General features: G+C 38.8%; 1 protein-coding gene across 5 annotated transcripts in view; it reads left to right on the forward strand.

Annotated features, from left to right (window-relative positions):
- The first annotated feature begins 1,922 nt into the window (after positions 1–1,922).
- Positions 1,923–26,206, forward strand: part of cpne7 (copine VII) — a 32,078-nt gene continuing 7,794 nt past the window's right edge. Inside the window, exons 1-13 of one of the 5 annotated variants that reach the window (XM_051380155.1) lie at positions 1,923–2,033; positions 3,123–3,186; positions 3,276–3,634; positions 8,166–8,348; positions 9,176–9,250; positions 12,197–12,271; positions 15,442–15,525; positions 15,610–15,699; positions 15,931–16,029; positions 16,235–16,321; positions 16,734–16,793; positions 18,094–18,227; positions 23,592–23,646. In XM_051380155.1, coding sequence (XP_051236115.1) covers positions 3,461–3,634; positions 8,166–8,348; positions 9,176–9,250; positions 12,197–12,271; positions 15,442–15,525; positions 15,610–15,699; positions 15,931–16,029; positions 16,235–16,321; positions 16,734–16,793; positions 18,094–18,227; positions 23,592–23,646 — 1,116 coding nt within the window. In that variant the 5' untranslated portion in view covers positions 1,923–2,033; positions 3,123–3,186; positions 3,276–3,460. Of the gene's footprint in view, positions 2,041–3,122; positions 3,187–3,275; positions 3,635–8,165; positions 8,349–9,175; positions 9,251–12,196; positions 12,272–15,441; positions 15,526–15,609; positions 15,700–15,930; positions 16,030–16,234; positions 16,322–16,733; positions 16,794–18,093; positions 18,228–23,591; positions 23,647–26,206 lie in introns of all 5 variants that reach the window. The other 4 variants (XM_051380154.1, XM_051380156.1, XM_051380157.1 and 1 more) reach the window with 4 other exon arrangements.

Here is a 26,206-nt window from a genome sequence, read left to right on the forward strand (position 1 = left end):
AGCGGGGGGAGTCTGAATAGATAATCCATGTGTAAAGTCAGGGAACGTCCTGTGAGGTGTTGAACCGACACAGCAGCAGCAGATGGCCGTTGTTTGGTTGGAGCTGTGGCGTAAGAGGGCTCAGGTGTGTGCCCCAAAGCAGACTCTGAATACCCATGGAAGAAGGGGCAGTCAGGGTGAAAACTGCAGGAGAGAACTGACTTTAGGTGATGGCTATGTCATCAAGCAGAAAGTTTTCCATGTAAAAAAGCACAGGCATGAATTTGCAACTTTATGTTTAAAGAATGTCACTGATAATATCAACCTGTAAGAGAAGTGTGGTCTTTGTTTGGGGTGAAAGTTATCAGCTTAACAGAGCAGATAATCAAAAAAGCAGAGAGCAAAAATGTTTTATTTTTCATGCTGATGGAATTATTTGATTGACCTGCCTGTCTGCTGCACACATCATTTTGTTAACTCTCAAAGAATCAGCCATGTCCTCTAGAAATCAAAGCCAAAGTTGTAATGCTGCAAAGCTATAATGAAAGTGTCTTTTGTGTGTGAAGGACACTTCAGAATCTGAGATTTCAAAGCCTTAAAGGTGTAAAATGTTGCAACAGCTGAAGCCTACACATTTCTATTATCATAAAGTGCACAGTAACTAACAGAAAGCCGCACAAGGTACTTTTAAAACAGTCAAACCTAAGCTTTTATTTCATTTTTTGATTTTATTTCGATGAACCCAAATTAAAAAGTAATTTCGTTCCTTTGTCTTCTGTGGCCTTCGCTTCTGAAACTCTCCAAAGAGCTGCTGTTTTGTCAGTGCTATCTAAAAATCTATAAATGTTATGCAATGTCTGGAAATACATTCATGAAAATAATACATTTGTGGGTGTACTGTGAAAAGGTTCAAGCATAAATGCTGTGTAGAAACAATACATTATGTAACATACATTGCTGTCAAATGATTGATAATCTACACTGACGAATCAGTTCATGGTCATTTTAATGTGAGTGACATTAGACTCAAGTATGTGCACATACAGTATAGGTGTATGTGTGTGTGTGTATTTAATAAAGGTAAGAGAGCAGAGTCACAGGTCCTCAGCTGTCTGGAGCTCCCACATGGAGATCTGGTTGTGATGTGCTGCTGCTGGAAGATCCGTCCTTTTATGTTCATGTTTCGCTGTGAAATGTCCTTGGCTTTTTTATTACTGAGGTGAGACAAAGCCAGGCAGGTGATTTAGACAGTAATTCCCTTATTTTATGAGTACAAATTGACAAACTATGGATCGTACTGAGAGGATCATCACCTAAGCATCTGATTCCACCTCTTATGTTCACATGTGTGATGGAGCCCAAACATTTTATTTGAGATTGTGACCTTATTGGAGGAAATTGCTCTTAATCTGAGCAGAGGTGAGAGATGCTTACCTACTGTATGCAGAACTGTGTAATGTATGCAGTATGTAAACATGATCATAATGCTAATGGAGGATTGTTAACAGTGTGACACTATAATTACAGTAGGCTGGAGTAGCTGGAGAACAAATCTGATCGATATTATCAAGTCTAAATATATATTAAAACCCTTCTATTGAGCCTGCATAGGATTACTGGTGCAAGGAGAGAAGTGTGGAAGAGTATGATATTGCATGCCTCACCCTTAGATGCGTTTCATTGATTTGCTCGTGGATCACAAGTTCACCATTCTTTCAGCCAAAATCACACACACACACACACACAAAAGAAGCAGCATGTACATAACCTCCCCCCCGCATTCATCTCATAATAATCAATAAAAGGATCTGTAATGCATTTCCACAGCTCGATTTTTGAATTGAACTCTCAATAATCGAGTCCCAGTTAAAAAAAACCATCCTTACATCAGCAGCTGGACTCCTCTCCACTCCCCATTTTCGCGCGCCGAGCCTACTCCCTCCTCACCAGTCTGACCAATGAGTTTCAGCTGAGGGAAGAAAAAAAACCATTCAAGGCAGTGTGTTATGGGAGAGGATTAAACAAGTGTGTTTAAGAGTAAAGAACAACGGCAGGTAGGAAGTGAGTTCTTAAACTGAGTTGTTTTTGATGAGGGGATTCATTACGGTTTTGCTTGTGTGCGCGCGTGTGTGTGTGTGTTTATTGTCTTTGATCAGCTATAGATCATCTAATTGGAAGTGAGTAAGAGCAGTCAGTGACAGACGATGTTATCAAAGTGCACTATTCGGTTTTTTTTTTAGTACGACGCTTTGCTTTGTTGTAAGTAGGAAAGCTAGATCCTTGTTTTGCAAACCCTGATCGCTAACTGTGCGTTTGGATTTGATTACAGATGTGTTTCATTTATTGTGATGAATTATAAAGAAAGCATTTAGGAGCGTTTCTTGTATCGCCTTCAGTAAGTTGTTAGGTTGAATCCGCAGCCTTTCTCTCTCAGGAGCGGACGTGTTGCTTTACCGAGAGGGTTTTTTTTATTTTTTATTTTTAAACATTAGAACTTTTGCTTGGCTCGTATTTTATGAATCGGATTGTATTTCCAGGGTTTTTTTGAGCTTAGGTTCAGATTGATGCTTTTTTTGGGGTAACATCTGGTTTCCAGAGTCACAGCTGGTAAACAGAACCACGGGCGCTGTCCCTGGTGCTGAAAGCCAAACAGAGCCGTGCACTTGTTCAGCTCTCTGTTGAGAATGTGTCACAGAGTAAATGATACCGGCAGAGAAATCCACAGTTTATATTCCCTTTAAAACACTTAAGTGGCGTCAGAAACCCTTTGCTCAAGGACACTTCAGCAGGGCGAGTGCCTCATTGGAGCTGAAACAAATCAAAGTCGTTTTCATAGTTTTATGTTATCCTTTGGGCAAAAAAGACACTCAGCCATGTGTCTGTTGTAGGATTTCTGATTTTATCACCCACTTTCACTTGTTTACCCATTGTTGGGGAGAGAAAAAATACAATTTCATTCCATGTAAACTGTTTAGTACTTGAAACAGGATAAAAAATTAGTGGCATGCACAAAATGACAATGTCTTGTCTATGTTTTTGTATATATTTTTGTGGATGGCGTTTAATCTTGAATTAAGGGCACTTAAAAGAGGAAGCTCCGGGTTTAATTGTGTTAAATGAATCTGTCCATGGATCTGATCTAGACTCCTGACAGCACAACCCTTCCAACCCTACCACCTTCATGTCCTGCCTCCCATCATTACTAAGGTGAGATGATACGCCTCACAAGGGGGGGATAGCTCTGACAGGCAGTAATAACATCTTGGGTTTTGTTTGGTCCCCTGGGACTCACACAGGAATCTCTGTTCTTTTTTGTGACATCTGTACCAAGTCAAAAGAACCCGTCTCCTGTGAGCGTGCCACGTCTTGACTGAGATCCCTCAACCCACCCAACCTGCGTTTTACCATCCCTTGGAGCTACCAACAGCCTTACCAACCGCATTGCTTCACCAGTTGGCAGCTTCTCTTGCCCTGCGCCAGGATGAATGACGTTCAGGAGGCCACCTCCCCTGCGACCAGCCTCAGCGGTCCAGCTACCTGCGTCTCCAAAGTGGAGCTGCGTGTGTCTTGCAAAGCTCTGCTGGACCGAGACACGCTGAATAAGTCAGACCCCTGTGTCATACTCATGGTACAGACCAACGGACAGTGGACAGAGGTGAGCCCCATTCTTTGACCCCCTTTCAATCAAACAAATGCAGTTGGACCTTGTGGGAAAAGAAGTGATAGGTTGATATCTCCTCAATCACCAATTCTATAGGTAGCAGGATGTCGTTTTTAAAAATGAATCCACCATCTTTTATTAATCCACCTATGTTGATCATATTATTTAATGTGTTAACAGTTTTGAATTACAGCACCTTAAGGTGATCTCTCTCATTGGTTGCACAGAAATACAATGGGGAAAGAAAAGTTAGCTCTGCCTCCGTTATCCAGTGTCACAAATCTAAAAAAGCTCCGATTTTAAGATTAAGCAGTGGTGATGTGTGAAATTTTACACATTGGGATTCATTTTCAGTCCCACTGCAGTTATCCCCCCAAAACCCGTGTTTTCAAGATCAACCAGGGAGATAAATCTGTTAATGGTTTGGTGAACTTGCAGCAGTTTTTTTTCACTCTTTCAGAAAAAAGATCATTGCTCACACAACAGCTGTCTGATTCAGAATTAAAAATGTGAAATGCAGCTTCCAGAGGAAGAGTGAGCATTAGTCTGTCTCCACAATTCAATTATTTACAACATATTATACAGCTGAACATGAATCCCACTGGTCTACATGTATGGACAAACAGTAGGCTGGTGATGTACTGTGTGATGAGTTGTGTTCCAGCTGAAAATGTTTACTTTCTTGGTTCGGTCCCAAGCTGATTTGGAGCGTGGGCATGATTTCTCTAATTTCCCTGTTAATTAAGTAATTTAGTTCATGAGGGGAAGCCAAAACGCAGGTCTCCATTAAGTAGAGGATGTGTTAAAACATGGCTGACGATAACTAATTGTATAGATTTATTTCCCCCGCAACCCCCCTTTTTTTTTCAATAAAAAGCTCTCTTTTCAGGGAAATGTGAGATAATAATTAACTGCCGCTCTGGCCAATCCCTGCCACATGGGTGTCATTTGTGGAAGATGCTCGCTGTAATGTTTGGGCTGCATGAACGTACCTCAAGATATTTTGTGGCAGTGATGACACTTTTGAGCACACAGTTATGGATTTTTCTTGGTTGTAAGGATGTTGTTACATGAGATGACTGACCTGGGTTCAGTGCAGCATATATGTGTATGAGTGGCTATTTTTAGCTAACTGAAGAAAATTCATATGGTGATGTCTGAAGACCTATCTATCTATCTATCTATCTATCTATCTATCTATCTATCTATCTATCTATCTATCTATCTATCTATCTATCTATCTATCTATCTATCTATCTTTATGTATTTACTCCACTACATTTATCTGATTACACTACCTATGTATAAATTAGTTAGAATTATCACCAGCCCCACCTGCTAAAACATTACAATCCTGCTCTCCTTACAATTATAGTCCAGTAATATAATATATACAACCCAAAATAATATTTGTACTTGAGACAAAACTGTAATGCAAGACTTTGCAAGACATTTTTATAGTGTTGTACTGAAGTAAAAGACCTCTACTTCCCTCCACCATTATATCTATCTATCTGAGTCCTGACAGTCCTGACAATGTACACAAGTTGTTCAATCCTCTGCTGTCAAATCCCTCAGTACTGGGAGGCAACATTGCTTGTGCAAATTGTTTACTTACGTCAACAACTGAGTAAGAGGCTGAGCCCACTCATATCACCGCCACCCTCTTTCCCGTTTCTGAGCTCATACTGTATGGCCCCACTGACTTGCAGTTGCTGTTTGCTGAACTGCTTTTATTTCATTACTACTTTATTTCAGCGCCTGATCTCCTCCAAGGACAAACACAGAAGCAGGGCAGACATGATTTCCCTTCTTTTTGTGTGAACTGGACACGACATACTCCCATGATAATGAGTTAATTCAAATCCTGATCTTTCTGTTGATATCTAACCTAATCTACAGGGGGATTGTTATGATCGAGCGACATAGATAATGTTCTACCTGCTTGGCAGAATTGATTAGAGAAAGCCTCAATTTTCCATGTCAGGGATCTCGGCGTAGTTCTGGCCCCACACCAACAACAAACAGGCGTCACAGACTTCGGCACAACCTATCCTCAGTATCTCTGATTAGCTTTCATCAACAAACAGACTCATCAGACTCATCCCAAATCTGTCCATCCAGATGGCGCAAAGAGAGGAGGAAGAAGGCAAGAAAAGACAATAGAGAGAAGTGGGGATGAATGAGGCTGCGGAAGCCAAGTCGTTGCTGGAAGTTCTTTTCTTTCTTTGTGAGGTTTGCCAGAGTGAAAAGGAAACTGTAGAGAAATCACTGCTACTAACCATCCATTTGTTAACATATTATTATCATTGTTTGCATATTACAAACCTGAAAATGTGAGGCAGATGTTAACTAAAGAACCAGTCAGGTCATTCATCTGGAACCACAGAAAACCCTTTATTTTAAAGAACAAATGTGACGTGTTTTACCATTTACTAAACAACAAATCAAGTTGCAAATTGGCAATAAGGCAAAGAAGAATAAATTATCAGGTGTACAAGCGTGCTGAATGCTCAAAAGCCAAAATCAAAAAGTCATGAGCAGGACAGCACTTCAATTAAATTGTTTATTCATGCACAGATGTTTCGGGCAGCATTGTCAACAGTGTCAAACAAAGATAAAAAACCATAGCAATACAATAAACACAAATATTTTCATCATGCCTCTATAAATAGATTACAAATAAGGGAACAATATAAATTAATGAAAGTAGAAGATAGTGAAAATACTTCCATGCTACTAAGATGGAAGGGTCACTGCTAATGTATACAAAGTTAATCACTTTTATTCTATGATTAAACATTTCTATCCTGATAGGAGTGGTCACCCTCAGGATGATAATGCCCCCCGCTCAAAGGGAACGAGGGGTCACTGGCTGGTTTCATATAGTATGAAAATGATATAAATCACATTTTATAGCCTTCACAGTTGCCAGACCACAACCAAACTGAACACCAATGGGAAACAGAGGGAGCATTTCCTGTTGGTAATTATGTTGTGTGTGTGTGTGTGTGTGTGTGTGTGTGTGTGTGTGCATCTCCACAGCCAAATTCTGTTCAACCAGCAAGCTAACATCAGGTGGGCAGGCTGGCGAAGTTAGCTTACATAGACTCGAAAATCGGTTTGGCTTTAGTTAAGTTAAAGTTAGAGTCAGTGGGCCAAGCAGGTTCATTCAACATATGCTAGCCTGTCTTTTCCTATGTTCTATTTTCAGTCCATGATCGCAGCTAAATGCCATGTTTCTCACCTTTGTAAGCAGTCTGACTCCTGTGTGCATTGATAGACTGTGACTGACAGCCAGGATTCAACTGAACCAACTCAAAGGGTGGTCCAAAATGTGTGATTTTTTTATTACTTGTTTTGTTAGTTGCTAAAAATAGTAAAATGATAACTGATACAGGCAGCTTAAATATAATCACCTGATTGCAGGCACTGTATGATTAAAAAGACGAGTTGAGTAATGAGCATTTTCTCCTCTTGCTCTATTGCTCAGGCATCTCTTTCTCTCTCTCTCTTTCTCTGTGTGTGTGTGTGTGTGTGTGTGTGTGTGTGCATGCGTGTGTGGTAAGCATCATCATTCTTGTTTGAAATACCATGTTATTCCTAAAACTGTTCAGTTTCTTTTTTTCTGAAAAAGTCTATCACTAAGAGAGACGAAAGTAACAAGAGAGCAATATCACCAATTTATGAAGTCATCATGACTCAAAGTCTGGTCTTGCTGCACGGAAAATGAAGAAATGACTCTGGACATCGTGACAGACAAAGCTGTGTCCAAGCCAATGTGTAGGGTGACCACTAAAACTTTTTTCAGATGTAAAACCTACTGTAGGATTAAAGCCAGTTAATGTTTAATAGATGAAGGATCCGTTCCGTTCTGCGGTGTATAATTTTCATAGATTCCCAAGGCATGAATTAAACATAAACAGTATATTAGGAAAATGTATGTATCGCATTTATTTAATAATGACCAAACAAAGGTTATGGTCATATTATTTACTGATAAAAAATAACTTCCATAGATATTATGTTATGTATGATGATTTGTCCTTGTGTAGTAGTAGTATATAAATGTTCATGGAGCTGTGTGAGAGCTAAATCCTACACCATGACCTGATGGGGCCTCAGAGAGCTCATATTTTCCTTGTCAGGCTGTGAAAGACAAGCATGGACGTTTTCTGCACGCTGAGATTAAATGTCCGAGCTCTCCAATCTTCTCTCATATGATCCTCTTGACGGAACATAATAACACTTGCTTTTCTAAAGTATGTACGCTGGTGCTCCTTGAAATAAGTGGGATATGCTGTAAGTCGTATTTTTCAATGTCATTTTGAGGGATCTTGCTGTAAAAAGTATATAGGATACAATGTGTAAATCACTTTGTCAAAGAAAAGCTTCATTCCCATAAGGTCTACTATTGCTTTAATCACACATTTAGTGAATTAAAATAAGAAATATTACAATGTCTAAATGTATTAGATGAAAGGGAGCGAATGTCCAGAATCTCATTCAGTGTTTTCCCTCTCAGCTGGACAGGACAGAAGTGATCAAGAGCAACTTGCACCCGGTCTTTGCCAAGGTCTTCTCATTGGACTACTACTTTGAGGAGGTTCAGAAGCTGCGTTTTGAAGTCTATGACATCCATGGCACTCACAGTATTGGGACCCGCGATGATGACTTTCTGGGTGGGGTGGAGTGCACTCTCGGCCAGGTAAGCAGGTGCAACTGTCTTACTAACCCATTTTATTGTGCTGTATTCGTTGAAATTGAGCATAGCGTTAGTTCAGGCAGGGCACGAAGTCAGGCTTAGCTTTCAGTTACAGCTATATCATACAATCACAGCTAGTCATAAACATACATCAGCTGATTCCTCTAAGCTTCCCATTGGATACCATACACAGTCAGCTGACAGCTCACCTGATTTCCTCAAGCATCCAATTGGCAAACATCATGCATGGCGCCTTATTTAAGCTGCTTTAGCCTGCCTGCCTATCTCTGCTGCTCCTCTACAAGCCTTTTGCACCCACCTCCACCCCAGCTCCTCCTTTTTATGTTGTTTCTAATTAATCAATGTCATTTTCTGATTGCCATTGATGCTTGCTCTGTTCTGTACCCTGGGGGGTCTCTGCTGCCGCTCTCCTTGTCTTAAACTTTTCCATGTATGCACATGGAAGGGCAGGGAGGTGTGCTCTCCCTGCCTTAAGGTTTTCCACGTAGGCACGCAGAAGGACAAGGAGGTCCCAGAACAGAGCCATACCGCCAAATGTAAAATTCTGCTTGGGATATAAGATATTTTGACAAAAGTGGTCCTGACTGAATTAAAGTTCTGTTAGACAAGTGCCCTAAAAACTGTGATCTGTCTGCCATCAAAGACTTAAAGCAGCCCCCTTTGTCTGTGACATGCTATATATTTGCTATGTAGAGTGTCAGAGCAAGCAATGGATAATTATCACTGGTGTTGATGACTCAGATCCCTGTACACTGCTCTTTACTGCTAAGGGCTCAAGGCCAACATTGTGTTTATCTTGCTATTTTCAGATCGTGGCCCAAAAGAAGATGGTGAAGCCTTTATTGCTGAAGTACGGGAAATATGCAGGCAAATCAACCATCACGGTAGGCTTCCTACATTGTGCTTATGACCTTACTGCTCTGGTGAATTAAATTGTCTGAATTGCTGGACATCATAAAGTGGCAGCTAATGGCCAGTAAAAGCTGAGTGAAATAATGGATGGGAAATTGATGGGTAGTGGCAGTAAGATTTATGTTTTTTTTTTTACTTTTTCCAGCTCTACCCACTGAGCTAACCGGGCGCACCTGTAGCTATAATCTTTAAGCTGTTTTCAAATACTTTTTTTTAAAAGATGAAGTTGAAAACACCACTTACAGAATGGCTTTATGTTGCTGCTTTACATCACTGTGTTATTTTGTAGTGATAGTTGTCTACATCCTCTTGGAGCTCTTTTAATATCCTTGAGTCCATTTTTGGTGGCGTGGAGCGCCGTTCCTGTTTCACTCAGGGAAGCAAGCAAATCCATAAGAAATTATGCATGTATGAGAAATTGCACATGCCAGATGTGGAAAAGCAGAGCTGTTGGTTAATTAGCCACCATCTGACAGTTAACAAGCCAAGTAGTGGTGGCATATATAAAACATGATCGTATAGTGTTCCACCCTGGTGTGTAGAGTTGGCTTTTTCCTTGTTTGGGAATATACATGAGAGGCACGTTTCCTTAATTTGTTCTCCTCTGCATACAGAGAGCACCTGGGCTGAGATTTGAACCCAGAATCCCTGATGCTGTGAGGGAAAAGTTAAAGACAAACTCATCCATTTTAAATCTTAGTCATTTCATCTCTTGCCAGAGTCAGACTTTATTTAAACCGGAGCCAGCAGCAAAGACCTTTTGAAGGTCTTCAGGATAACTGTGAGAGTTCACACTGGGGGATTTCTTTTTTACCATTTAATCTATGCAAATATGAAGAATTCAGTGCACCATCATAATGTTAAGCCCCAACATGTGGTTATATGCCCTCACTTGTTGACACTGACACATATCTGTCTTTGTTCATGCATGTGTAATATTGTACTATTTGCATGTACTATAAATCACACTTTCTATAAGGGTACAGCCCTTATAGAAAGTGTGATTTATATTTGAATGCATAAATACAACCATCAATATTTGTGTATATGTTATTTTGTTTTTGTGGAGTAAGGAAACACACACACAGACACATACTGTACATATATATATCTGTACCATGGATTTCCTCTGTCCGTAATATAACTTTAGCAGTGGCTATTCAAGGGACAGTAAAGATCGGGGGCTTAGCCCTAAAATCTTTGAAACGATTGCAATATACATAGGTACTATATGGCTCAAATGATCACACACTGGACCTTTTTTCCAGCAGCCATTTTGACATAACACAGTATGTTTTAACACAGGTTTTTACCAATGATAGAAATTAAGGTTTTGTTCCATTTAGGTTAAACAGAGTCAGTGTGCTGCTACTAAGCATGGTGACTCACTGTAAAGGCTCTGCTCCACTAAACGGAACAAAACCTTAATTATTATCATTGGAAACAGCTATGTTTACCCTACTATTTCATGCTGCATTCTGCTATGACTACCTGTCAAAAACAGCTCTTACCTCCTATAACAAAACAAATTGAAACATTGCTATAATTTAAAGAATGCACAAAAAAATCACCCTAGCTTGTAATCTGACTGAATTGCCATTTTACTTAAGGAGGGGTTCCTTATGGAACAGCAAGTCCAATGAGAAACATCAACAAAGGCTGATTAAAACTACTACATATTAGAATAAGTAGCCTAAAATTAGCATCTGCCAAGTTCCAGAATGCTTCATTCAATTTTTAACGGATATTCCAGCCACTCCGTTTGAAATAAGAGCCGATAAATGAATGCTTATTATCAGCTGCCTCTGAATGAACAGATGTAACATGGTGTTACCTGTCAGGTTCAGTCATCTGCAAGGTTCTGGCGACTGTTATGTCATTCAGGTTTCTGAGACATTTTAATGTCCAGGATTTGCTTTCTAACAGTGTTTACTTGTTATAATCAGTCTGCACATTCATAGATACACACAAAATACCCTTTGCAAAAAGTAAGAATCAGCTAAAAATGTGTTCTCTTCTCTCTATACTCTTAAAGTCTAAATCTCAAATGGGTCCCAACAAGGATAGAAATACAAGAGCACGCACAGACACAGAGACAGAAACACACACACACACACACCTTCTGCCCACATCTTTTATAAAGATTTTCCCCTGAACTTGGTACATGTCAGGACAAGCTGTCTGATAAAAAGCACAAGTTTCCTACTTTGCCAATCATTACTGTCAAGCCTTGTCAAACCCTGGCCGTGCTCGCTGTACGGCTACCGTTCTGGCATTTTGAAGTAAAGTTTCTGTCAATTTCAAATAGAGGAACGAAGAGAGGGAGCAAGCTTCTGTGTTCTGTGAGTGTGCTAGACAGCCTACTTGGAGCAGCAGAGGGTGCTCAGTGATTCTTAAAAATGGCAATCCTGAACTTTCTTTCTTTCTAACTAACACACAACAAACAAAAGCCATTCAGAGTGCCAGCTCTTTAAAAACTCCAGGGTTGCACTACACTGTGTAACTTTTACATCCATGAAAAGTTAAATGTTCAAGTTTGAGACAATAACCTAACACTGGGGGCCCATTAGTTTGCAGCTAATGGGGCTCTCTACTCTCTAGTTTTAATGGTTAGCAATCCTGTGTTAAGTAAAAGCCACTTCACTTTTTTAACTGCTTGCCACAGTACAAAGTTTTTGGAATGGAAGGAAAAAATGGTGAATACATAATGACTTAAAAACTGCCCGAAATATCAGTCCTGAATTAGAATACATGTACGTATGTATAAAGATTTGTGTTAAAGAAGGTCTTAAATAAAGGCTTAAATATGTTTGTGTGAAAAGACCTTCTCCATGTTATTACATACTTTTTAAGTCAATATTCCTCGCCATGAATAATGAAGCCCATAAATACAAATGACAAATCTTATTTCCTTTCAGGTGCACGCTGAGGAAATTTCTGGCAACAACGGATATGTGGAACTCTCCTTCTGTGCCAAGAAGCTTGATGATAAGGTGAGTGGAGCACACAGTTTTGATGGAAATGCCAATATGCCTCATGTTTTAGTAGCACCAGACAGGGGTAGTACAAGTGGTAATGTGATAATCACATTAATCTGATACACAGGGCAACCTCAGAAAGTAAACAATGCACCCAAGGTATGCATTTTTAAGGGATTATTTTTCAAATTACTTCATGTTAAAGGGAGAGAAGAAAAGTGATAACAGTTGATTTCACATCTTTGTAGTGACATAATGTCCTAACATGTAAAGATACAATGTTAATTAGTGAACATACTAGTCTAAATTACATGATAGCACATAATATCACATGTGAAATATGTGTTATTACATGTAGAATGGTTCTGCGTTAAGGCTGGTATCATTGACCTTAGCTGCTCCTACTCTCACATCTCACACTGGCAAACTTTGCTGAAGGCATATTTCAATCAAAAAGACAGCATGAGCTTACATCCAATTACAACTCTGTTGATCTGAAGGCGCTCCATGTTCTTAGGAGCAACCCTTAGGATGCCACACTCATATGTAGCCCTTGATTCCCAGTGGTATTGGGAGAAAAAATTAAATTTTCTACAGCGTGTACATTTATTTTTCACTCTGACAGTGAAATTGGCCCTGACTCAAGAGCAATGATAAAAAATGTCCTCCCCTGCATGTGATATATACTACATATACCCTGTCTGCCACTGGAAGCATTGGGTTTCTGCTGAAATTTTGGAGCGATTCCAACTGCTTGCTTTGTTTAAACAGATGTGATTGCCACTTTTTACATTCAAAATAATCACTGTTACACTTTTGATGTTACAGCTGTGGGCGCATCACTGTGGGGCAATGGTGTGTAATGGCGTGCCACAGAGACACTACTCTAAACAGACTTTATAGCAGTTTTTATCTTGGAATAAAAACCTGTAAATTTTAGTTTTTGATGCAAAATATCTAAAACCACTGATAATATTTATATTATTATAACATTTTGAATGAATAACTATATTTAATTGGCAGTTAGATCCCATCGTGATGTCATTGTAATCTGAGAGGATTGGTGAAGCCGTGATTAGTATAGGAAACCCCATGATAGAGTCTAGTGGTGGTGGAGGATAAAGAGAATGGATGGAAGATCGGGATGTGACGAGGAGTGGACTTCTAATGAGCTCAACCTGGGCACTGGATATGATGACCTGGAGGTGAAAGAGGTGGAGGAGGGTCGAGTAAACGCCCATAGTCAGTTGATTAAAGCGAGCGAGTGAGAGCGAGAGAGAATTGTGAAAGAATTAGGTATAAATTGTCTTCCTGACTGAACTTGCGCGGAGCTTCATTTCGATCCCGAAGTTCCCATGAAAATGTGATTTTATCAGCAATCAGGTATATTATACACATTTTCTTAACAAAACAAATTGGTTGCGACAGACCACTTGGGTGCAACAATTTCTCTAAAATAGACAACAGATGGAAGCGGCAAACTGTTTTTAATTAGCTGCTTGTCAGCTGTATCACCTCTCAACCTGCTGTGAATATTTAAGGACCACACTACAGACGTTGACGAACAGGAGGATTAATAATGAGATATCATAGATTGGGCTAATTGGTAATGATTAACATTACTGTAATTGTTAGCCTGGGATTGAATGTTGACATGTGCGTCTGATCAATCCGTGCTGCTGATGTCACTGGCTAGCGGTTGCCATGACAACAAAGAGAGGATGCTACAGCTCTTTTTGCTCCTGTCCCCCAAGAGATGTATCTGGCTAATGTGGCGGGAATTGCAGAATGAACTGTCTCCTTCAGTGTACACAAACCCCCTCGCCCACGCCACCAACTGCCACACACACACACACACACACACACACACACACACACACACACACACACACACACACACAGTAATCATTTGTTTTCCTCCCTGAAGAATCAATTGACCTAAATAATCAGTGTTGCTCTGCTCTCAGATGGCTGTACTTGAGACTCAGGGGATGATTTAAGCCTACAGCTAATAACCGTAAAGGATGCAAAATCTTACGCATGTTTTCACTTTACCATCGTGTTTACCAACACTGGTGATGTAAATGGACACAGCCACCATTCGAGTTAATTTGAATGTGTGATAACAATCTAGTGCTGGGTTATTTTAGATTCATTTTGCACATCAGAAGTAATGGAGTGGAAAAGAAAGTTTAAATTCTGTGTCAGTGAGCCAATACCAGACACCAATAAAGACATTTCAGAACTGCAGGGAAGGCTGTATGGGAGGCTATTGGCGCAAGAAAAAGGTCAGTGATTGAGAGGACAAATTGTAATAACTGGGGAGTCGTATGAGTTGGAAGCTTGTAAAATATACTTAAATTCTTCTCTGACTAAAAAGTTATAAACACCCTCTTTTTCTGTCTCAATCTCCCTTCACCACATGGATGATGTTGCGCCTCCAAAAAAGAGCCACCATGTTGAGCTGTAAATTTTATGCCTGCCTCTCCCTGACCTTTAATCACAGAGACTATTACCTCTGCCTCTGCAATCAGCGATGATAAATCAGTGTCAACGGGCCATTTGTATAAATTTCAGTTCTCTTTCATACAAACCATCCGAACAACCAAAGATTTATGTTGAAATAAACCAAAAACTGATTTTTTTGTGGCTTTTCTGCATCACCAATGTGAAATTCATCACAGTCCCATGCTGAATATTGGCAAATATTATCTAACTCATTAGCTGTAATCATATTAAATGGAACCCTCAACGTTAAAGGTCCAGTAGGAGGATCTATTTGCAGAAACTGAATATAATATTAATTTGTATGTTCAGTGTAGAATCACTTGAATATAGGATTCATTGTGTTTTCGTGGCCTTGGAATGACCCTTTTTTATCTACAGAAGCTGCGTGTCACCTTCCGTATGTTGCCCGGAACATACAAACCAAACACTAGCTGTAGATAGATTTTTTTGCGTGTTTCACAGACATCCGATAAGATGCCACTAAATCCTACGGACTGGTCCTTTAAATTTGATGTTGTATGTATTTCATGTGTTGTCATTTGTCTCTTGTCCAGTCTCCTGAATAAATAATGCTAAAAAAAACTAGAAGAAACATCTTTCCTAAGCATCTTTTGTCACAGGGTCCAGTATTAACAGAGTCAGTGGGTCATAGTTTTGGTATCCTGTTTTTCCTTCAGGATCTCTTCAGCAAGTCAGACCCATTTTTGGAAATATATCGAATCAATGACGATGAAACCGAACAACTTGTGCACAGAACTGAGGTAAATTCATCATATTCCCCTCTTCATTTGCAGCAGCTGTTTCTGCCACTTTGCTTCATATGTAATGTGTTCCTACTCTAACAGGTGATTAAAAACAACCTGAATCCTGTGTGGGAGCCCTTCAAAGTGTCTCTCATATCTCTGTGCAGCTGCGATGAGGAGCGCAAGCTCAAGGTAACGTATCTTTAACAAATAGGCCTACCGGTTTTATTAAGCTGGAATCAGAAAACATTGCCAAATAATAAAAATGTATTGCACATGGACTTAAAGGGAATAGGGGAGGGAAGGGAACTGTAGTCAATATTTGAGTGATAAATCAATAAATTGTATGAATATTGAATATTGTATGTATGCCCAAACCAACAGAGAGAGAGCAATAAACAGTTGTGTCTATGTGTGCTACAGTGCCTAGTGTGGGATTATGACTCCAGGGGGAAGCACGACTTCATTGGCGAGTTCTACGCCACGTTCAGGGAAATGCAGAAAATTTCCAGTGGAAATAAGGTCAGTGAACGGAGAGGCGGAGCAGAGCGGTGGAGAGACAGCCGTGTAACCGTTTCATCCATTTCCAATATGCCTCTCATTTGACTCTGCTTAAATCCATCACAGATGAAACAAATGCCATGGGGCTTAAGATATATCACCAATGTTCAAAATGGTGTAATTGTTGCTCTTGTTATTTGTCTTGTCTTGTCTCGCTTTGTTTAAGGTGACGTGGGATTGTGTGAATCCCAAGTATAAACAGAAGAAGAGAAACTATAAGAATTCAGGAGTTGTCATCCTTAGTGACCTTAAGGTAGGAGTCTGCTGCAGAAATATATCATGTTAATCAGAATAGTCAACATTGTAGAGAGTTGAACAAATCAGTGCTTTATTTTGTTATTTTACATCATGAAAAAGGAATAAAACTCAAATATTCACAGATCTTTTTGTTGTATGGAACTGTTTAGTAATAAATGCCTGTTTGCATGTGTGCACTGTACATAGAAACAATCGTCTCACAGTACATCTGATTGAGAAAGGTTCACCACTGTTTACACCAAGGGTATTTTTAGTTTCTACTGCTTTGACAAGATATATCAACAGATTTGTTGAGTTGATTCCGTTTTAATTACCAGATGCTTCTGACAACCTAGCTGAATACTCACTCTTCCACCCAAACATCCCTTCTGAGGTTTTGCCTTCAACTCTTTTTTTTCTTCCTGCAGCTCCACAGAGTGTACTCCTTCTTAGATTACATCATGGGAGGATGCCAGATTCACTTTACGGTAATTGAGCGTCTGTGTTGAGCTTTTAACTGCGCTGGCCCTAGCTTTATGAATGACTAAATACTGTCAAATTCTCTGCATATTAAATGTTTTCTTAGCTCATATTGCTTATTGGTAAACAGACTTTGGTATGTATTTTCTTTGGTGGTTCATTAGCATGCAATTGTTAACCTTTTCTAACTTTGAAACATTACCCAATGTTCAGTGGTTTAATGTAAGTACACTTACTCATGCACTGTACTTAAGTACAAACTTGAAGTACGTGTACTTTACTTGAGTATTTTCATCCCGTGCCACATATTCTTCTACTACACCACAATTCAGATGGAAATATTGTATTCTTTATTACATTTATCAGACAGAATTAGTTACTAGTTACTTTACAAATTAAGCTTTTGCATACAAAGCATATGAAAATGTACAAGTAGAGCTGAAACAATTAGTAGATTAATTGTGGATTGATCGACATAAAATTAATTGGCAACTATTTGGACAAAAGCAAAACATTTCATTGTTCCAGCTTCTCAAATGTGAGATTGGCCGCTTTTGCATGTAATTGTCTTTTTCTTAAAACTAATTCTGGGGGTTTGTTGTAAAATCCTGCTTTTATATTACTGCATGAGTAATACTAATCTAATGATTGAATATGTAATAGTAGAACAGTCACATTGTGTTCCTTCACTTTTAAATTCTTAAATACATTTTGCTGGTTATACTAACATACCTTTACTTAATATTTTGAATGCAGGTCTTGTACTTGTAATGGAGTATGTTTACAGTGCGGTATTAGTACATTTACTTAAGTAAAGTATCTAAATACTTCCTCCACTACTGACAGTATTTTACAATCTTTTTATCCTTGTAACATCCCCTGATGGTGTTTTTGTCAGTTTTATTTTTGTTGGCAGCTTCATGCAATAAATTCAAACCTTCTTCAACTCCAGCGCTTTGGTTTGCCCTCCGTATTTCTACCTCTCACTCTCTGGCTGCATTACTGGAGCAATGAATATTAATCATGAGGACTGCTGTGGTAGATGCTGTTCCTCTTTGTTGAAATAGCTGGCTGCTTGGATCTAGTATATGGGAGCTGTAGCTGCTTCAGTCTACGTGGGTGTAAAAAGTGCAAATTCCTACCTCTGATCAGATAATTTATACTGCCATTAGACATATTGCAGGCTCGCTCACATGGAATGAGCAGCCAAACAAAAGTCTTTGAAAAGATTTAAAGTGCACAAGAAAAACTAAATTGATTCTGTAATTTTCTTCATGTTACACACGTAATTGTTATTCTTTCTACCAGGTTGCCATTGACTTCACAGCCTCCAATGGAGACCCAAGGAACAGCTGCTCGTTGCACTACATCAACCCTTACCAGCCCAACGAGTACCTGAAGGCTCTGATAGCAGTGGGGGAGATCTGTCAAGACTATGATAGGTTTGTCAATCTTTTGTTTCACAGTAAAGGCTCTTTGGTGCCTGCAGGGATTGTCAGTCTCTCCTGTTGTGAAATAGAGCTACAGAGTGCTCCTTGCATGCCATTTCGGTGGGATCTCACACACTGAAGCGAGCCACTCCACACAGAAAAAGGATTGTAATGGAAATCACGGAGTACTGAATGGAAGAGACAATCCTGCAGGTTATTACATTTCTGCTCACCAGTTTGTTAAAGAGCTGATGGAACTGAACTGCTGACCGCCAGCTCCTCCATCTCCAATTTCTTTCTTCACTGAAATGTGTTTTGCATTTTGAAACCTCCCTAATAGTGGAGGTACAAGCATCGATTGTCAAAAAAGATGCCAGTTACTTGCAGCACGAATACAATCTTGTTTATTGTTCGCACCATGTTCACACTGTTACGTCAATTTAAATCTGTGTTAAGCCTGTGGCTAAGTGAGAGAAACTGTATTTAGCTAAATTAGAGCAAGCAAACTGGCATTACTTATGCATGAGGCTAATCTGGGGCTGAAGATGGTGCTTGGTAGCAGCAGACAAGGACACTGAAACATATTCTGGACACACTCCTTTGTGGTTCCTTATTGACTAGCCATTTTTTCAAAGTATTCATTAATTTCCAGCTTTAAACAATCAGCCAGAAAGATGATATTTTGACCTTTACATCAGCCACGGGCATTTAAACCCTGTGCAGACATCAGTTTTGTTCCTGACAGATTGTTTGCATTTCTAAGCAATTTGTTATTATTTTTCTGACCCATTCTAGTGTTACAGTTTGGGGGAAAAAATAATTCCACAAACGCCACATCTCTGACACATCACTTTAGGAAATAACGCAATGAAACAAAAAATAGTGCTAGGTTAACAGGTAAAGGAATGCATTTTGTATTATAGTATGCTATATATAATACACTTCCTTTTCCTTTTGTTTTCTATATGGTACTACTGTGAAAATCCTTATTATTATAATCAAATCAACATCCTAGTTTTATGTAACTTCAATGTCTTGCCACACCATCAGTAAGTAATGTCATTTTTGAATATTGCTTGACTTGCTCCCTCCCCACGCTCCACTCAGACACAAATTGAAAATTGGTCCAGTTTGTCTGTTAGTTCGCAGGATATCTCAAAAACCTTGAACAGATTTCAAAGAAAAAGAATATAAATACAAACAGGAGCGCTTGGTGTCTTCTACAAATACTGGTGCTCTTGAAGAGAAAAATAAATCATCCATGGGGAGCATGTGGCATAAACATCCAAGTGGATGGTTAACAATAAACACGAAGAAAGGAAATTGTGCAATTTGTGAATTGTAATTTTTATGCCATAGGCCACCCGTGGAGGAGGGCATATGTTTTTCTTTTTAAGTGATTTCAAAGAAATTGGGTGGAGATTTAGGCCATCAAGTATTTTGTTTTTGGTGGAAATCTTTAGGATATAGATTACAAGATACGTCTTTATTGTTTTTTACGTATTACACAACATTATTACTTAAAAGTAGATTAAGTCGGACATCTTGGTGGCCTAGTGGTAAAGATACATACCCCTCCCTCTCTCTTTCAGTGTTTTCTGTTGGTACTGTCACAGTCCAAAAAAGGAAAAATACAAATAGGCTTTATATATGCGGTATATATCAACAGCATGTAAAGTAGATGAAACGTAAGATAAATTCATCCAAAATATTTTTTGACTACTATAGAACCATATAGTACTTGGTTAGATCACAAATGAACAGAGTACAGTTTGTGTATAAAGAGGAAAGTCATGGCTCTAGTTTAGGGATCATTGTGAGAAAACCATTGACAGTAAATATAAAGAAAGAGAAAACACACACACACACACACACACACATACATCTGCATAATAATCTTGTGCTGTTTGTAAGTAGAAGTGCTTTGCATGTACTTCACAGTCTCTTTGCTCACAGTGGTGTCTGCATGTGCTTTCTCCTGTGGATAACTCAATGATACAGTTTCCTCTCAGCATCTGTTGCGGCTACTGGTCCTCCTTCTTAGCTTGCATAGGCTCATTACCCTGAACTACAGTCGAACACATGCAGAGATAGGTGCTAACACCAGGATAGCAGGCACTTCAAAAAAGTAGTGGGAGGCATTATGGCTGGAGAAATAACAGTGCCGCATGGGGCAGATGTAAAGACAGAGTTTTATCTTCATGTGAGAATTCTTGTTACTGTAAATGTAAGTACTGGCTGATATCATTATCAGCTTTTGGCTTGAGTCGCACACATTTTTGCTTTTATAATTGTCTATTGTCTGATCAAGAACAAATATTAAACAATGTACAAATGTGCAGAAAACTATTATTTATATCAGGTAAGCTTGCAGGTACTTGCTAATTAATGAGAAATTATCTATAATATGATACGTTTCAGAGAGAGACCCTCTCATCAGTCGAAACTAAGCCAGATGAGGATTAACACTCCTGATTTATGCAGATCCTCCTATTGAATATCAGGGGAGCACTGTCTGGCTAATTATAGCATGCAAGAGATAGCACTGGAGACACTGAAAACCTGCCTAAAAATTAGCAGCTCAGCCTTGTGGCTTTATCATTTTTCTTGTTTACATATATACACAAGAGCATCATACATGGAAACATGCCTCTGGGCGCACAGTGACTGCAAGTGTAGGCAGCCCTTCCCTCTCAAGTTGGAATTGTTATTTAGGTGTAAAACGTGGGCAAGCAAACCTTTTAGCCTTTAGTGAATACAGGTGATGTGGGATTTTAGAGTCCTTGCAGAGGAGTGCATTATGGAGCTGGAGTGATTAGCTTTTGTCTGTGTGGGCAGAGGCTCGTTTACCTCACTGAGAGGACTATTATACCGGGCACATCTCCCTGCGGCTCCTCACATGTGCAGACAAAAAGTGAGAAAACAAGGACCACCATGCACTTCACAGCAAAATTCATATGATGAAAATGACTTGTCAGTAGTCTTCTCTTTCCTCTTGGGCTGAAGGTGCTATGTTATATCTCTATACCAATCTTTTTATGATCTCTTTAGACATTTGTAAATTGCACATAGTAATCCATTCATCAAGGCTCCTACATGTATAAAGTATGGAAAGAGTCACAAGGTCGGGATAATGCGTCCTGTATATTGGCCTTGTTAACAATAACAAGAATACAATACATCTCAGAATAAAATTAGCTGAATAACTCCTTCTCCATTAAAATTTTAGGAATCATATTGGCAAAGCTGTCAAAAACCAATATAATACTAAAAATATAGTTTGCTTCTTCCTTTTATTTTGCATCAATAGAACACGGTTGTGCCTCAGTGTGTTTGAAAGGTCACATCAGTGGGAGTACAGCCTGTATTCAGTGGATGATGTGATTTTGATAAAAATTAGTAAAAAGTGAGATGAAAACATGTAACTGTAAAAGGTGAGTTTAGAGAAAAGTTATCTTTTGTATCTGCTGAAATCTATTAATGTCTTTGGAATATTGTGACTGGAGTGTGTTTATATCTGGATACAGCACAACACATTAGCCAGGGCATGTGGAGAGGTTGCATTACAGAGAATAAACGTTGGACTCATTTACATGTTCCTTTTTTTTCTTGGAACAGAGGATAATGATGGTAACCAAATATGTGCTCAACATGGTCCATGTTCAATATTCAATGGTGTTTTTGTAACTGAACTCAGATTTTCCAAAGCCTACAGGCTGTTGCTGTTACCATTGTCAGCCACTGTAAATATAATGCTGCAAGGTTCTGGGAAAAGACACATTATTTTTTTTCTCCTCTAAGTTCCTTGAGAAGGAGCAGAAATGAAAATAATAATATTATACTTTTTCATTATCTGTCTCAGTCTTAGTGTATTACTAGTACAACACCAGCACTTACCACGACTACTAATTATTAGAACAACTAAGACGTCACAAAGTGAAGTTGCTTCTGTCAAGAGTTCACAGTTATCAGTTTGTCATCAGAGTGTAAAAATCATCACTCTGCCAGTGTTAATAAGTCCATGCCCATCAGAGTTAATTAAACACTTCTGATAGCTCTAAAAACACTGCCTCAAAGCCATATTAGTTCTATGAGTGGACAAACAACTCTCCAATCAACACTTGTCAACACACCAAATAAATCAACACTTAAATGAACACTGTAAACTTTGCTGTGTACCCTTGGATGCATGTCCAGAGCAAATGAATCAAGCACATCATTTCAAATGTTTGTGTCCCAAACTAAGATTCTGTTGAGCTAGAGATTTTGTGATTATATTTACTACTGGGTTGGAGAATTTGGGGTTGTTTTGTCAGGCATGAAGGTATATACAGTAAATGTTCTGATAAGGGAGGCAGCCATTGGAGAAAGCCGGCTGTAGGCAAACAATCACTGATGTGACTAAAACAGGCTGTGACAGCTCTGCTGCCTATCCAAAATGCCACCATGTCACAAAAGTGTTATCAGTTTAAAGTGTATTTACAGCATGTCCTTAAACTATAGGGCATTAAAGGAGCACTCCAGGAATTTGTTTCAACACAAGTTAGGGGACTTGGGACAGGTTAAAAAAACAGAGTGGTCAAAATAGTATACTTGGTTTGCTATAATGCAACTGAATAGCGTCTTTTGTTAGACCCTCCCTGCTTTTAAAAAAGGAATTAAAATGAGTAAAATAAGTACGACAAAAGATGCAGAATAAAGATAGGAAAAGCTGTTTGATTTTACCATTAGGAACCACAAAGCAGTAAATTGCCTTTGTAGTGCATTTTATTTTTGGATGGCACTATACAATTGATTCAACCCTAGATGAATATATTCCACACAGCTACTGTATGTCATTGAACCATTAAGTGGGCAACTGCCTCACTCTCCAGTGTATCTACACGTACAGTATTCTCTTTATACCTCAAACATCACATTTGTTGTTTTCGACAGATGGATTTCAGGGTCAGGTCTTAGTCTACTGTAATGCTTTCTCTACATATATAGATACACAAATAAAATACACAGCCTTGGTCTAGTTATTAATACAAAACGGTGCATCATGGCCTGTAAAAAGGAGCACACAATCTGGCAGACCAGAGCCTCTCACGGTAATATCTGCCCATCTAAGCGGCACGATGAAAAATGGAAAGGATAAAGACTTTGAGAAGCTCTTTGAACAGGTGCAAACGCTGGCTGCAGGGACCGTGGGACAGATTTCAAATTGTAATTCCAGCTTTTAACATTTATGAAATGCAAACAAGCAGGGGGTTTGCCCTTGGAAATGTGAACAGATGGATAAGCCATCAATATTTTTCAGATCACTGTCGAATGCTACCAGATTAAACAGCAGCATCTCTAATATATTTCTGATTAATTTGCTTATCGTTTCAGTGACAAAAGATTTTCAGCTTTGGGGTTTGGTGCCAGAATCCCTCCAAATTATGAGGTGAGTATCTCTGCTCATATTGCTGCTCTCACTGTTTTTCATGCAAGAACAATATGAACAGTATTATGCCCACTGTATATTCATGCACTCCTATCAAATCCTGGTATTTTCCATCACCCTGAGACTGTAAGTCCTGTTGACGGTAAACAAGCTGATTTCCATTACCTATTTTATGACACAAATTGTCATTCTATCAAAATTTAAAACTAATTAAAACAAGTTTATTTTTATTCATAAGACCCGCATCCTAAAATATCAACTTGTCTTGAGAAAATAATATGTTCAGATGACATAAAAGCCCCATAGTGTTGATGCTCAATTTACATAACAATTCATGAGTTTGAGAGCATTTGTTTAAGCAAATTGGACCAAAAGCCTTCAGTGATTCTGAATAGAGCCCTGGGGGGCCATCTGACATGTGAAGAGTCAATGTGTGTGTGCACACACTCACACACAAACACGCATGGTTGAACCACTATGATGTTTGATAATCTATCAAACCAGAACGGCCTATGTTTAATGTGAAATTATGTGCCGATGTGAAACATTGATAATTATCATTTCAATCATACAGATTTGTGCCTCAGTAAATATACACTATTAATTTCTGAATTCACCATGACAGTGACTGCCATGCAGGAGTCAAATTTATTTTATTTCATGCTTTTGCCACGTTGTGGTTGGTAGTGCAGGTGAATGCTAATTAAGTCATTAGACTAATCATGAACTGCATCTATGAACTCATAGGCTACACCTGTGGATGGATGCAGGCTGTTGATTGCAATGAATATGGCCTATGTTTTGTGTTAATTTAAATCCCTCTGTTATATTTTGTTATAAGTGTTTGTTTAAAACCTTAGATTTTTATAACTAAATTTGCACCAAACACAGCTAAAGTTTAGAAAGGAACTATCAGAAGAACAGGTATTATTTATTAAGAGTGTAGGGATGCTTTCACAACTGGTTCACAACTGGTTTTCTTTTGTTAAAACAGACTCTGGTGTGTTTGCTTGTTTAAACCTATATGGTTTGTTGCTGGTGTGAAAGCTGTCAGTCAAACTCACTCTGGTGCTTAACAACCTTTTCAGGTGGTCTGATCCGGTCCAGTTATTTGCTTCCAAGTGGACACTGATGTGATTCGTTGTTGGTCTGAAAGCCAACAAACCAACCGCAGCATTTTATTATAGTATTATTGAATCCATCTGCTGATTGCAAACTGTTGCAATGTATATATTTAAGCACTTGCCTCACCTTTGAATGTAGGGCTTTTCCCTGATCAATCTGACCCAACTTGAATTAACTACTGGTGTGAACACCTTATGGTGTGAGTAACATAACAAAAACTCTTATCTTCATCTGTTTCATCAGGACTGTGAGAGTGTGGTTTAATCATATTTGCTCACAACAAAATATTGTTTATACACTTGGGCAAACAGGCAAAGGCTAAAAGATAAGATATAATATTGAACGGCTGACTGTCATACAGTAGCAGGAAAAACAGAGGTGTAACTAATAACATTACTAATGCTTAAGGATGCTCCATTCCATTTAAATGTCCTCATAAGCCAGTGAACCAGCCTGTACAATACCAGAGCCGTACAACTGGAACACCTAAATGGAAGACAACCATTATTAATGTCATTAGTTACGCCTGTCCATTTCCTGCTATGTCATGTCAGAAGGTCTGCTGTGAAACAGGCCTGTTGAATGAGATACAAAACAAGATCCCTTTTTTTGCAGTGGCCCGATGCAAAAACTAAATTGTGGTCTGTTCTCTAGGGCTCCTCATATCTATCTATACAGTGACTGAATTCAGGATGTTAATCACATTAAAGACAAAATTTATTTAAAAAAAAAAACTAGCCAGCTGGAGAGGAGTCAGTTGTCACTGATCTGGCTGACAGTTGGTGCTTGTGGAAAAAACGTTTTCTTGTGAGAGGAGGTATCAAGAAGAGGATTTTCATTTTTGCCAATTAAACAGCTTTGAGATAAACAAAGTCAGTTTGACGTTCTGATGGCAAGAATAAACCACATAAAAGAAGAGGTGTTGTAATCTCATTTCAGTAACCAGATATTAAGCATATAGTGCTATGCTCATGACTGTATAGTTTAATGAAGTTATGATTCAGGATATTAATACAAACAGAATGTAGTATAGACAGATCAGTACATCACATAACAAAGTCCTCACTAGAACATACAAGTGAGTTCCTTTTATCCGGTTGTTGAAATTGATTTTCTTTATTTCTGATTTCACTTTAGTAGTCTAAATTATATGCAAAACCTCAATGCAGTTAACCCATGTTTTTTTTTTTACTTAAAGCACATATTTTCCGTGTCTTTATAGTTATTGCCAGCAATCATATTAATATATATATATTATTGCTGCGTCTTACCAATTATGCCTAATAATAATGCATGGTGGCAATCTGACTCCCAGAAAATTTGAAGGGGCGGTACTGTTGTCGATGTCATCAGAAATGATTGCTTACTTTCAAATTCAGGATGACACCCAACTGTCCCAGTTTTGGTTTTGATCACTTTTGGTTGACTTGGTTTA

Source organism: Dicentrarchus labrax, unplaced genomic scaffold (assembly GCF_905237075.1).
Source record: "Dicentrarchus labrax unplaced genomic scaffold, dlabrax2021, whole genome shotgun sequence".
Taxonomy (NCBI): Eukaryota; Metazoa; Chordata; class Actinopteri; family Moronidae; genus Dicentrarchus; species Dicentrarchus labrax.